General features: G+C 42.1%; 1 protein-coding gene across 2 annotated transcripts in view; it reads right to left on the bottom strand.

The window, feature by feature from the left end:
- The window catches only part of LOC125697360 (guanine nucleotide exchange factor DBS-like), a 141,720-nt gene extending 127,298 nt beyond the window's left edge, over positions 1–14,422 (bottom strand). The window contains exons 1-2 of one of the 2 annotated variants that reach the window (XM_048954440.1): positions 14,315–14,422; positions 13,886–14,152 (exon numbers count right to left, since the gene is read on the bottom strand). In XM_048954440.1, the coding sequence (XP_048810397.1) occupies positions 13,886–13,988 (103 nt within the window). In that variant the 5' untranslated portion in view covers positions 13,989–14,152; positions 14,315–14,422. Of the gene's footprint in view, positions 1–13,885 lie in introns of both variants that reach the window. The other variant, XM_048954439.1, reaches the window with a different exon arrangement.
- Between the last annotated feature and the right edge of the window lie 785 nt (positions 14,423–15,207).

Here is a 15,207-nt window from a genome sequence, read left to right on the forward strand (position 1 = left end):
TGCACCTGAGAACCATTTGAAGAAGGCCCGAGGGCAGCAAAAGCAGCAGGAATCATTTTGCCTAAATTTTCACAGCACAAAAGTAAAAATTGAGAGAAGAATGTGCTAAATGTAGATAGGTACATATCTCCCACTTGCTTGAGATCCCTTTGAGTTAGTATATGCTAACAGGGAATCTTTAAATTAAAGAAGTTCTGCATAAAGAAACAGGAACAAAACGGTATGGAAGCAGCTCAAAGCAGTCGGTCCTCTATTAGTAGTATTCTGATGCCAGTGAAATCACTTTTCTTGCTCTTTTGTAGCATAAATTCACATAATTCTGCACAATATTTCCTTGTCTGTCTTTTATTTTAAATATACTTGGTTCAAGAACAGCAATTATCAAAAGTATAAAAAATAAAGCAATATTTTTTTAACTTGTAACAGAAGCATTATAAGAACCCACCAATGAGCTTCAAAATCCCAATACAAATAACAAAGAAAAAAATGTTCAGCTGGGAGCTGAAGCCCAAGGTATTCCTGTGGTCTAAGTTCAATTGCAATTACTGCAGTAAAGCTGGAAGATAAGTGGGGACATAACAGGAAATATTTATCTCTTGGTTGCAACACTGGAGTGTTTTCTGACTTAATTTGATATTATTTGTAGATATCCTCATCTTTTCAACGCTGCATTATAAAATAGCATCTTGCTCATTAAGGCTTTGCAGTTGCTGCTCATGTCAGGCTAATTACTATTACACACTGTTTCAGATGCTGCAGGTCTGATAGCGAAGGAAGCTAAACAAACTGATAAGAATGAGCTAATTCATTGCAATAAAAACAAAACACAAAAGTACTTTAAAATGCAGGCACAATTACTGATCCCACATTCAGCACCTATAGCAGATATGGCAAATATTTTAGAGCTTGTGGGCTATTTTGAGAAAGTATTTTCTAACTGGAAGCAGCATGCAGTCAGAACACTGACTGCACTAACCAGCCTTCAGTGACAGAGCATCCTCACCTGAGGATGTTCGTTGATGTTTATGTCATGTTTATGTTATTATTATGTCATGTTTGTTTATGCTAGGATCGCCCATGTTTGTATTTGGGTTCTTTAATAAGCATCATAACAATCATAACACAAATATAAAGAATGCAAATAAACAATCCTAATATAAACTTTATCAATGCCAGCATAAATGTAAATGATCCCAATGTAAACATAAATAAATCTAAACATAATGTTTACATTGTGGTTTACAATAATGGTTACATTTATGTTTACGTTGGCATTGTTTATAATAGGATTCTTTATGATTATGTTAGGATTATTTGTATTTATGGTATGTTACTATAACAACAAATCAGTACCTTTGCTAAAGAAAAGTAGCCATGAGATTAGTTTCTTACTTATATTTTTTAGAAATTAAAATATGTGCTCACAGTTGAGTTAGAAAATAACTTATATGTAAAATTTCAACTTTGATTGTTAGAAATAATGTTATGCATGTGTAACTTTTAAAAAGAAGCTATATGCTTCTCCAGTCTACTCCAGGTCAGATGAAGTTTAAATAAAGAACCTGTGTACCCCCACTTTCCACACATCTGTGCCAATATCAGCTTTTTTTTTCTTTGAAGACTGGTTCCTCCTTTAAATTTGTGCCATGCAGGTAATCTGGATCTTGATGCTACTGCACCGTGAATAGTGAGATGGCCTTGCTCCTCCAGGGCTTGTGCACAGAGGGATGCGGTCACACTGTGCTGTGCCCTCTAGTGGTCCCTGCACAAAAGAGGCAGCGATGGGGTTCAGCCCATGAATCTCGCAGGTTGGGTCTCTACCAACAGAAAGCAATTCCTGGGTACCAAACCAGCAGTGCCAGTAAATCTGGAGAAGGCTGAGCTGGGCAGAGGTGTTCGGCCTCACTCCTCTGCCAGACTCAATAACACTCTGCCTTTCAGCTGCTCTGAGAAAGGAAGACAAAATTTGACCATGTTCCTTAGGGACTTCTGACAACAGAAGTTGTAGCACAAAATGGCACTGACATACCCTCCCTGCTGCCCTCTCCACTGGGTGTGGACAAGGCTACTCCAGCACAGCTGTCTTTCTGAGATACCCCCCACCACACCTCAGGCAGCAGCCCTGCTGTGGTTCCTCTTGGACAGAGGAGGTGGCAGGGACCACTGGTCCTTTCAACCTTCCCTTCCTATGGCTGGCCTGGAGACCTTGCATGATGGCAGCACACCAGCTCTGAAAGGGGAGCAGGACCAGCAGAGCACGGCCTGTTACAGAACTGGTGTTGGAGAAGCTATGGCAGAATGGGCACTGAAAAACTCTGACAGATTCCTCATAACTCCAGTCCAAACAATCCTGTTCCTCAAAGTGCACTTGGCTGCTTGCTTTTTCTCAATCAAGATGCAACTATGCACATGGCTCTGCTGTATAATCAGAGCATAATTCAACGAGATCCAGGGTGACGATTGCATAGTGCTGAAACTGCATTCTCCCCTATCTGAAAACAAAGCCAGAAGGCAGGATATTTCTGAACTACAAAAATAAGGACCAAAAACTTTACCTCCAACCAAACTGTGAGTCCACTGTGAATCCTCTACTGATCCAGTGTGGAAGGGGACAAGATGCTGAACACTGATAATGGTGTAAATATATGAGACTTCTGAAATGGCAGCTTTGAATCTTAAAAAAATAAATCACACCAGTGCTGAGTGAGCTAATCACCATAATAAGGATGAACCAGTTTTTTTCTGGTAACCTTCCTACACCAATTACTGGCATGTAATTGCTGAGAGCTTTCTGATTAGTTATTCACCGATTTGAGCTCAGGGTCATACTAAGACTCGTAGCTATTTCTGTTTGAAATAATCTTTTATCTGAATATTGCAAGATCAGTAGGATTTCTATGTATGTCATTAGCTTTGGCTTTTATGCTGCAAACACCAGTACTGATCAGCTCAGCAATTAAATGAAGCCTTGGCTTTAGAGATCTCTAAACCAAAAACATAATGGGTAACAGTGAACTTCAAACTCAAAGGAGGGAAATATTTATAGTATCTCCTTTGTTACATGAAGGATTATTGACTGACAACAAGAAGCAAACTCTCCTGACACTAATTCTAGTCACAGCAATCCTTTTAGCACATGGAATCCACACCAGAAGATGGTACCGGAGATACCAGTACCAGCAGGCCAGTAGCAGAGGGATCATCTGCTACATACAAAAATTATACAAGGCCGCTCTGAAAGTAGTGCCTCCGATGTTATTGTGTTGTCCCACAATATCAGAGGTTGGTGTTGGTGCTATGGCAGTAGAGGCTGAACCTTTCCACCAGTATCCCATTACGTGTCATTGCCGTGTGACTGATGGCAGCAGAGGGGCAGTCTGACCAAATGGTGTCTGACACAGAAGAGTATATGAAGCAAAGGTGTGTCACTGAATTACTCCACATGGAAAAAATGGCACCCATTGACATTCATCGACACAAGCAGAATGTTTATGGAGACCAAACAGTGAATGTGAGTACAGTGAGGCAGTGGGTGGTGCATTTTCAGCAGCAGTGACAGCAACGTGAAAGACATGCCACATTCCAGATGGCCATGCAGATTTTTATGAGCAGCGTGTGCAGGCTCATGGCTGGCAAAAAATACATAGGTAATGGTGGTGACTATGTTGAAAAATAGCTGAGAATGTGCTCTGTCAAATAGTATTACAGTGCTCTTTGTATCCGTTAGAGCTTCCATGGAAATAAATGGGAGGCATTACTTTCAGAGCGACCTACTCAATATGACTGGTACCTCAAAGATCCCAGAATTTAAAGGCAATAATCACTCCCCCGAAGTACTGAGACACCACTTGTCATTTCAGATTTTCCTCACCTCTCCATATTCCAGGCATCTTGAATTGATTCTCCAGCATCAACTGGGAGTAACTCCTGTAAAATCTCAGGAGATTGAATCATGCACTGAACAAGGAGAGTCACATCCTGTTAGCAGCTATTGCCAGCAGACCAAAATGCTGTACACTGGCATTCTTTGGCTTACACATATGGATTAGAACTGCAGATAACTGCTTTTATGGCCAGGGCCAGCTGTAGAGAATTCATTGCTTCAGGGAAATTTGAAATCACAGCTCCCAGTCATGTACAGAAAGCAATAGCAAAATGGTTTGCAGCCCCTTCATATCTCGTTGCCATAGGCAACAGCCTGCACTGCAGAAGTGGCAGATCCAGCCTTTCTTGTATGAAGCCTGCAGCAGATGGTGCTAATATATGGATTGATACTATGAATGCCCTCCTGTAGTAATATTGGGGTGTCTACATTATAGATGGAATGGGTGGGTGCACAGACAGACTCAGGATAAGAGCTGCTGGTCTGCATCCAAGATCTTTATGACACAGATGGAGGTAAGCGGAAGCACAGAGATTGTCACCTGCACTCAGGGATGAGGGGCACTCATGATTTTTCCTTAAGATCTTACAGAAATTGACCCAAGATCCCCAGATTAACTCAGGGCGATTCTGACAGTAGGTCATAAGTCTCAGCTACCAAAGCAGTGCCTGCACTGTGCTGCCTCTCAGAGCTGTTTGCAGCATGGACTATAGCTGGGTCAGTCACAGCTGAGTACACTCAGACAAAAATATTTGGTGATCTAGGGTGCTGAGTGCCAGCAGTTCCTCATTCATTCATACAGGAATAAAAAGCTCTTTGCATCTTTTTGGATCAGACATCCTCTGTTGTAATATCGCCGAAAGATCATTTCCCATCAGTTCCTTTCAATGTTTCAGAGGATTTTTTTTTTAACTTCTGCAGCAATTTAACTGTTATTCTTATGCTTGAGTAATCCAGGTCACAGGAATCAGTGACCTTCAAAATTAAAAGCTGGACTAACATCCCCAAAATGACCTATGATTCTTTTTTTAAGCTTCCAGAGAGTCGGCTTGGCATTCTCCATTACAGTCCTGCATTTACTGTAATGGAGTCCTTGGAGAGCTCCACCTCTGGTTCATGCATGTAGCTTGAAAATCAGGGAAGCTCTGCTGGAGTGAGGGAGGGCTGGGCTGGTTCCCTTGAGAAACTGGATAAGAAAAGTCCCAGTGTTCTCATACCAGAAGACCACTAAATAGTACTCCACATATACTAAATCCAAAACAAAGATGCAATCCCTTTTTGAGGCAAGTAGGGTAACAAAATCAATATGAATGGCAGCGCTTCTCCATGAGGGAATGGACAATAAGTGCTTTGGCTGGCCTTGTTCAGCCCCTAACTGCCCAGAGGACTCAGACCTTCATGAGAGCAGTGATTTAAGAGCAGTGCATTTTCAAGAATATTCTAGATACAATGCACAGCAACTGCAAAGCTGTTTTTGAGCTACTGTGTGCATGCTGTGCTGGTGAATACACCAGTTAATTGTTTCACGGCAGCGTGGATTTTTGACTCAGGCAGCCTGTCTTTATTTTGGCCACATTAACTGGGAAATTGTTCTGTGCTGTCAGACCCCTCCAATGCCTGGAAAAGGAGAAGACAGAACACATCAGCTTTGCAGTTGGGTCCACTGCAGTTTGAGACCATCTGTTTCAGTTCAGTGCTTTACTCTTTATTGCACACAATAGAAATCAGGAGAAAGTATTATTCTTTAAAGCTGAATTATTTGTAGGTCTCTTTCCCAGAAAGGCATCAGACTTCTGTAGTGGTGCTCTGCAAATGACAAATATGATGTATTTCACTCCTGAGCAAATGCTGTTGCATCAGATTTATACCAGACTGAGTTCACATACTGGACATGGCTCTCTTCCAGTATGTGAACTCAATCATTCCTCAAAAGCAGCTGAGTCTTTTCATTCTCTTGTTATCTATGTTGTGTTTACATGACAGAGAGACTTGAAGGTACTGTGCAGGGGACATTGGAATGAGCTCATGTCTGTCCACCTGCCAAAGAGGACCTCGCCATCCCTTCCTCTCCTAAACCCACAAGCTTTTCTTCGGATTATTTCTGAACTCAGAGCAGTATCTCCCTCTCTGCCATGATTTACACATCCCTTAAGGTATTTACCAGTGTTGTTTTTCCATCTATGCATGGAAGAGCTGGCAGTTTCTTTACCCTGTCTCCCTCATATTCCTAGGTTTCAATTCTGGCCATGTCTGCTGCACTGGATACTCTAAGTCACCAAAGCTGCATAACTAATAGCGAGCCATGTGCCATGTTATCCCTTTCACATCACTTCCCAGCATTTTTAAAGTGAGTGGGAGCAGACAGCTCTGTAGAGAACTCAGATTTCCCTCAGTCTCTGACCCACTGACCCCCTGGGGAATCAAGACGTTACTATTGCGAACTCTAAAGTTAAGTAGAAGAGGTTCAATCAATGGGCTACATCACATTAGTATTAACAAAAACATTTGTGGCTTATCATAACACAACCCCAGCACTGAAAAACATTTGTGGTTTATCTTAACACAATACCATCACTGAATAACAGGAAAAGATCAACAAAAGGCAGTATGAGGTATCAAACATTGCACTCTCAAAATGAAGTCATCCAAACTTCATCCAGAAAGGTTCATCCTAGCTTGAATGCTGAGTCATTCCTCAGGGGCTAAGAAAGGCTTTCAACATAGTGCAAAAATGGGAGAAGGAAATAACAGCAATGAAACTGCTTAGCTTATTCTTTCTCACTGAGATGGAGTGATGATACAAATACCTTCACGAGTGCTGAACCTGTTCACTCCAGGGAGATGTCCTTTCAGGGGATCTCTTGGATACAGGCACCATATGGAAGGCGAGAAAAGAAATTAAATAAAAGATGAGGCAAGAGATGGAAAAAGACCTTTGTATTTAATAAGCTGCCAGGAATTGTAATTGATGTCAGAGCAGTTTAATTTCCACTGAGGCCATCTGAGCTTCCCTGTGACACAGAAATGGGATCAGGGGCTCCTCTCTCACTCCTTTTGGCTCCATTTGCTTTTTAATCTTGAGACTAAGCAGTGCAAGATGGTCACAACTGCCTGCCCCTCTGGCAAGTGGTAACTTCTGTCAGCACCAGCTGCTTTCATTGTGCCTGACCCGAGACCTCACACAGGAGAAAACCTCTTATGCTTGCTTTCCCCTGGGACGTCTCCCATGCCATCTCCTTCCAGACAGCCCTGATGCTGCAGTATGTCATTTTTCCTCTGCTTGTGACCTAAACTGGATAATTCTTCCTTATTAATATTACTACTATTTTAATTACAGGAAACCACCACACAGAATTTGCTAAGACCTGGTCTGAAAGCGGATAGTTCCTGTTTTCTGCTGTATTAGACTTGCCATAGACAGCTAATGCTGTCCAAAGCACTGCCCTGAGACAGACGTGGGTTTAAGGAAGCCATCAGAAGGGCTCACCTCAACAGCAGACATACAGTTTCGTTTAATAACTTGTTTGAGCCCCAGCCACTTTGCAGGGACCAACAGCCAATTATAGAGCTCAGGAGAGCTTTCTAAGGATGCCACAAACCAAGAGCCTGGCATGCATAGTTGTGGAAAGGATGATGGGCATCACTGTTATTAACAGCAAAATCCAGATTCAGCCATCTGGCTTTCCTTCAAATATTTATTTACGTCAAACACTCCTCAGTACATTCACTCCAAGAACTAAATACATACAAGTCACTGCTGAGGTAGTCTGGAAAAAAAGGAGCAGAAGCAGACTGCTGTAACATTAGATTTAACATCATTAATATGGAGGCATTTGAAATAGACAGTGACCTATAGACTGACAGACTGGATCACACCTCAGTTCCAACCAGCTTACTACTGAACTGTCTCCAACAACTGCCATCAAAAAATGTATACGAAGGTGTGAAAATCCTGCAGCAAGCAGATGGTGGATCGTTGCTACTCATATTTCCTTTTCTCCCCAACATCCTGATCTCTTGCTGGTTTAAGAATAAAAGCTCAGGCTTAAACAGCCAGTTTTGATGAGAATATTGTTGTGGTTTAACCCAGCAGGTGGCTGAGCACTACACACCATTCACTCACTCCCCCGCTTCCCAGTGGGATGGGGAAAGAGAATTGATAAAAACAAAGATAGACTTGTGGATTGAGATGAAACTATTTACTAAGATAGAGGAAAGGAAAAGGATAATAATATAATATGAATGTGTATAACAAGTGATGCACAAGCAATTGCTCACCAACCCACAGCTGATGCCCAGCTAGGCCCTGAGCAGCAGAGGAGAGTGAGATGAACTCCCACCACTTCAGAACTCCTTTCACTCGGTGGCTTATGGTACAGAATATCCCTTTGGCCAGTTAAAGTCAGCTGTCCTAACTCTGTTCCCTCTCAGCTCCTCAGGCCCTTCACTGCAAATGGCCTTGGCTCTGTACAACACTGCTGGCAGGCAACTGTAAACACTGGTGTATTACCAACATCATTTTCCTCCTAGAACCAAAACAAAGCATCATCCCAGACACTCTGAAGAAAACAATTCTGTCCTAGCAGAAACCAAGGCAGATATCAATAAATGAGAAAACAGCTAGGCCTGCAAGCAGCCTTTCAGTTCTGTGAGTTTCTGGTCCACGGCTCTGCTTTCAGCATGCCATGGTAAGAGAAGTAGTGGTAACAAGTCTAAATTACAGGATTTTTCTAACGTCCTCTTGAATTTTGTACTAATGTAGGAGACAGAATGCAGAAAAAGATACATTTTGAGCTGTTCTGCTCTGAAGAGGAGGAAGTCTTAGTGTAGACTTATGTTTCTGTTGGTTCTGGGGAGATCTTTAATCACTTCTTTCTCCATAGACATGAGGTAAAGCTGTCACATGCATATTTTGGCTTGAGACAAAGACTACCAAACCAGTGCTCTGGATCCCCAACTTATAACAACTTATGGTCTTCATTTCTGATTGTGCCTTGGCAAATGAGGTTTGAAAATGATTTTTAAATGAATACTGTAATATTTGACATTTTTGAGAGCTCACCAGACAAATTGCATATTTTTCACAGGTTTCAGTGAATGCTTGATTTCCACTTTCAGGCACAATCCCTGCACTATTAACAAATCTCTTCTGAACACTTCCTTACTAAACAGTTCCCAGTGAAACAGCTGCAGAGAATCGACCATACAAAATGAAACAAAACCAATAACCACAATCTGGGAACAAAAATGTAAACATGCAGCTTTTTTTTTTTTTTTAAGCAGGAAAACTAACAAAGATAATTTGATACCAGTTTTCATTTCCCTCTTTTCACTTTCAGTTTTTACCAACTAAATATTTTATGGCCTTCTTCACTTCAACATATTTTGAAGTGGTCAAAATTTACCAACAGTTCAAAAGCTTCCTTGGGACATAGAGAGAAAGGTGCGGATTATACGATAACCAAAGGTCAATTTTTTAATAGAAGTAGGTTAATGGAAAGGAAAATGTAAAGGAAATACAAATGACTGATTTTCATTAGCATGAAATCCAAAGCAAATTCAGCAAACACATTTCTGCAAGTTTTCTATTGTACTGCTTCATTGCTATGCAGGGAGATGCATATCCCCAGCCTCTCATGTTTGGGTTAAGAAACCCAGTGTGCTGAGCTCAATAGAGGAGACCAGTCACCTGTGCTCACCAGATCATTACAAGTAGGACAGAGCTGCAGAACCAGTGGTTCAGAAATAGTTATTTAAACGCATGAATGCTCTGAGACAAAGGGAAGAATTTTCTGTCTTGGGCAGAGGAATTTCCATGGCCTTGATTTAAACCTTTGAACAGGAGAAACTGAAGGCCTGCCTGATATGCTACCTTGAAAGGTAATTTCTTAAGAAATCTCTTTTGAATGCCCTTCCAGTACACAGACGCAGATCAGAAACAATGCAGTGCTCTATTCAGCTGTGACATATTAGATTATTTGTGGCTTTGTAACATAAAACAGATTATGTGACTTGTGATGCTAAGCCATCAGCCTTGGACGAGTGCCAGCTCCGGGTTATTCCATTCTGCTGACCTAAATTCCTCCCGTGCAGTCAAGTGGATGCAGTGTCATCCTTCCCTTCCTGTTCCGAATTGTAGCAGAGCTTCCCTGCACATACAGAGAGATTCTACATTGCTCCCCAGAGCTGGTGGTAAAGCCAAAATTGGTAGGAATTGATCTATTGTGGATAAAAGACTCCTAAGTTACTGTACAAGTCCTGAGATGTCCATCTTAAAACCAGTTTTGCCACTGGCTTCCCTTTTAGTCTCTAGCAAATTGCTTACATTCATTTTTCGGTTCATAAAATGGGAGACTGGGGGAATGAGATCATGTAAAACCAGATGAAAGCTAACATGAATATATGTTCTTTTTACTATAATGTCATTTGCGTGGTGTACTGCTTTCTGCAAGTTCACAACAGTGCCCCCTCTTCCAGAGATGCTGACAAACAGCTTTTCTGGATACATGTGCAGATGTGAGGAGCTCTCACAATTGATTTGGAAGTTACAAATGGCCTCTAAGAAAATTCTGCCCATGTTGCACTGCAATATTCTCTGCTGGTAACAGTGAGGAGCTCTGTTGTTTCATTTTCAGACAGCGGATGACTGTTCTGTGGGCTCCATCATTTTATAAAATCATTTTAAGAATAAAAATCTGTGGAAAATGGGGCACTGACTGGAAGCGTTTGTGTCGTAGCTGTGCCCAAACATTGCCTGCATGCAAAGGCAGCATCAGGCAGGGAACCAGCTGCCAAGCGCAGATGAGCAGTCAGTGCCCATATATTCTGGTGGGCTTCACAAGCAGGGCAAGTGATACAATTCCTACGTGCAAACACTCCTGCTGTCAGCACCAAGCACTTCACTCAGCAAAGCTTCTTCCCTCCCCATTACAGGAGCTGCCACCTACCCTAGATGACAGGTTTTTCAGAAGCGATCAGCATTTCCCCAACACCTCCCACTAATCAAATTTCATACAAGTAGGTTAAACTGAAAAAAAAAGAATCCTGACGCAGTTTTGTTAACAAGATTGGGTGACATTTTGTGCTACATCTGGGATAACAAGCAGAAAGCCTGCTAGCATTCACAAATCACTCCTGACCTAGACACACGTGCTGGCCTCATTACCTTCCTGCACCAGGGCAATCTGAAGTAATCCCAGACAGTCTGAGGGAGCTCAAGGCTATAAAAGAGATTTTGTTGGTCCTCCGTTGTTTGACACTGTAAAGATGTGCTGCAAGGTGCGTGGCACCAGAAAAGTGTGAAGTTAATATAGCTATTGTAGATAGATAGCTTTAAAGTAGGTAACTATAATGCTTTGATTATAAATAGGGTTAAGCAGGTACCTGTATGTATGGAGCCTCTAGCAGGAGAAGAGGCTCTTTAACAAGCACGTGGACTTCCTAGCAAACACGAGCCAACTAAGGAGGGATCAAAGCCTCTGCTCAGGACATAGAAGTTGAGCCCCGGCAATTAGCTTGGGACAATCTTATTGACACATTACACATAAACTGCTGTGTCAAAAAATGATCCCACAAAGTTTGTATTTAAAATATAAATATGCATCTAGTCTTTCATTTTTAATGATCCCACAAAGATCTTGTTTGTTTGTTTTCTAAATTTTGTGAATAAGTTTTCTCCTTCCTGCCACCAGGTGAGCTGAGAGCTGTGCTCTCATACAAATGTTGGCTACGTTCTAGAGAGACTGAATGCCATCAGTCCAGGAGATAATAAGGGAGTACATGATAGACCCTGTAAAAATAGGAAACTATTTTTATAAACAAATTATATTATTTTAGAAATAAATTATAAAATATTCACAGTAAGGGATCCCCCTGGTTTGCTAAGGATGAGACACCTCACTTTTCTGAGCTTTAAAAATTCCTACTGAACTTCCCAGAGACTCCAACTGCTGCTACAATGTGTGATTTATAAACAAGATGCATCATCAGTGTGCTTGGAAGATTTTTTTTCCTTCAGTCAACAGCAGTTTTTCCATCACTACTTGCTTCCATTTTTGTACAACTGTTTTTTTCTTTTTACGTGATTTGATTAGGAATGAGCACTGTCTACCAAAGGCAGTGTGGTCCTCACAGCTTTCTAGGTTCTGAATGGCTAAGAAGATTGTGAGGTTTATCCTTACTTGTTTGGAGATGGGAAAGTAGGTTCTTGTCTCAGTGTGAAATGGAAAAAATAATTTAAAAAATGTTGAAGATCTGTGGTCTTTGTCCCCCACCTTAGGAGTGAACTGCTTGTTGACCACTAGAAAATCAGATGATATTCTCTAGCCTCAGACACATGACCCAGAAACATCTTCATCTGTCAAGGAACAACTCCCAATTTAATTAAGATGTTTCTAATAGCCAGAATGATTTCCTGCATTGCTAAATATTAAAATAATGCTGTGTTATCTCTAACAAATCCCTTCTGACATGAAGGAGAGTCCTCAGGATGGATGATGGAGATCTGCATTGAGTCTAACAGGAAAAACAGAAGATTTCTGGTTCCACTGAAATACTTTTGTCTAAGAAATAAAAAAATAAAACAAACTACATGTGCCTCCCCTGAATCATAATAATAATCATAAGTCTTCATAATAAAAACATGATTCCATGTGACTTTGTGCCCATTTGAATTTGTGCAATTGCAAAGCAATTCAGGTTGACACCTCTGGGTCAAAGACACTGACACTGAGTTTTCCTGAAAATCACATTGTAATCTCTCCCAGAATCACAGAGTCACAGAATGGCCAGGGTTGGAAGGGACCTCATGGATCATGAATCTCCAACCCCCTGCCACATGCAGGGCCACCAACCTCCACATTTCATACCAGACCAGCACTCCCACACCAAGCACCTGCACAGGTTGTCAGGACCACTAAGACTGATTCGTGTAGTAGAGATTGGAGAAATGGGACCTGGTCTCAAGTATTTTATTCAGTATAAATCTGCTCTTGTGCTATTTCTTTAAGCAAGCTACCATTTGCTTTCTTAAACTTAGTTCAGCTGCTACAGGTAACATCAAACTCAGGATGAATTTTGGTCTGAAATCTGAACTGTATATTCTCTGAAAGCTGCATTTTGGTCACACTCATACATTTCATATAAAGATTATGCGAAGTCAAAGACAAAGACACTTAGGAACCTGTGTAACAGATTTGGTATTCACAGCACACAAGCCATTACAAAAACTGACAGCTATAAAATGTGCTCCCATGCAATTCAATTAAAAATGTTGTCTTTACATGATGCAGTGCAGCTATAATCTGATTTAACTCAATTGTGTACAACAAAGAAAGGTTCCAAAAGCATTCATCAGTTGACATTTTAATCTGCAGCATTTTCTACTGTCTTACTAGCTTCAGGTTATGTGGTTCCTTGTAGTTTGACCACCATTGCTCAGCAGCCAGCTTAGAGGCATAAGAACACCAGTATTGGGCCTTCCTTGTGTTTGCTAGCATTTGAAGGTTATCAAACAGGAAAATTAAGCCCAGCATGAAGAAAAGCTTTTGAAACCCTGTCCTAACACCTTCCTTGAAATAGCAATAGCAATAAAAAGGTTCCTGACAACAGTACACAGAAAGAGAATGGTTTGCTATTCCAACATCACAAGCAAATGCTAAGCACATTAGCACTGCTATTGCTTTAGCATCCTTTCACTTTTTTCTGTAACACCTCCCTGCAAGGACTGTGCTTGGGAATTTTACACAGATCGGATTACTGATAGAACTGCCTGCTCTTACTATTTCTGCATTTCAGAAAGCTGCACTCTTGAATACAAAACAAAGCCATCAGCAACATATAATTGCCCAAATCTATGGGTTTTGCAGTCCATTCCTATTTCACTCACAGGTGTAATACTGTCACACAAAAGCTTCCTGCCTATGCAGAGCATCAGCACCTCCTCAGGGAAAAGAGCCCCCAAATCTACACAAATGTAGTGAGTAGAAAGATAAAGATGCTTACCCACATGGGTGATAACTGTAGTCAGTCGCTGGGTGAGCTCCTGATGAGACATCTCTTCTTCTTTTAACCAAAAAAGCATTTCACACGGGGAACAGCACAGCATCCAAAAAAAGATGCGCCCAGTGTGGGAGGCTGCACACTCACTGCCTCGCTTGCACACAAAGCAGGGACCACTCCCACAGCATGGCCCTTCTAGCTCTCACATCTTCTGCCAGCTGCTCACCTCTTCCAATTCACTGCCCTCCATTCACGTACCTAGAAAAGCTCCTTCCAAAAGGAGATTTTAACCCTCTTAACAACAGGAAGAGAACGGAGGTAGGGGAAATAAAGCAGGAAAAAGAAACAGGCAAGCTGATTGCTTATGGCTTTTTTTCTCCGTTCTCCCACGGATGAGGCAAATGATAAAAAGACAAACCAGTAGGCAGATACCTTCCTCCAGGGAGACTTTTGGATGGTGATGCTGTGAGTCAGGGAAAAATCCTGGAGGTAGGAATGGCATCAGGAGGAGTGGAGCTGGCAGCAGAGCTGTAACAACAGCAGCTGCTCTTCCGCGCTCTCCTCACCAGCGTGCCTGGCGGCTGAGAACCACTCACTCTCAGCTTCTGGTGCTGCCTCTCAGCCCCTCCGGGGGTGAAAGCTGTTCACTGGGCTCTTCAGGGGCGTGGTGGTCAGAGGCTTCGCTGCCTCGCTGTGCGGACGGGATCCCCCGGGATCTCGATGTGACTGAGCCCGAAGGACCCTCTCCAGCCCTCAAAGGACAGGCAAACAAATGACCCCTGGGCATCAGGCAAGTCTCACCTGTTGACATGCCCACGGATCTTTGCCGTGCCCCAGCACAGGCATGAGTGCACATCAGTGGAACAAAACATGTCTGCAGGGAGCAGTTTTGACAGGGGCACAGCTGAGCCTTGTGCTGATGCACAGCTGCCATAGGACAAAAGGCTGCTGAGCTCCTGAAAACCTTTGTTGACCCTCCTGGCTACAAAAAGGGAAAGTGAGGCATGCAAGAAAGTAAGAAAGTCTGGGACACCAAAGACACCAGAGTCTTGCACACCTCCATTTCTTTGCACTTCTTCTTTTGAAGGCTGCCTGAAGCTCCACACAAGATATTTCTGGGAACAGGAATAATTATACACATAAAATGAAGAAATAGAACAGAGAAGCATGCAGCTGCCCACACGATCTGCTCTATTCGTGGAGAATAGATTCAGCTCTAATTCCAGATTTCCCCGTCCACCTAGAGGATTTTGCTTTGGTCCACCTCTCTACACATGCCAAAGAACATGACATCTTTTATGTACAAAGTTGGAGCTGTAAAATAT

The sequence above is a fragment of the Lagopus muta genome, chromosome 9 (genome assembly GCF_023343835.1).
Source record: "Lagopus muta isolate bLagMut1 chromosome 9, bLagMut1 primary, whole genome shotgun sequence".
Taxonomy (NCBI): domain Eukaryota; kingdom Metazoa; phylum Chordata; class Aves; order Galliformes; family Phasianidae; genus Lagopus; species Lagopus muta.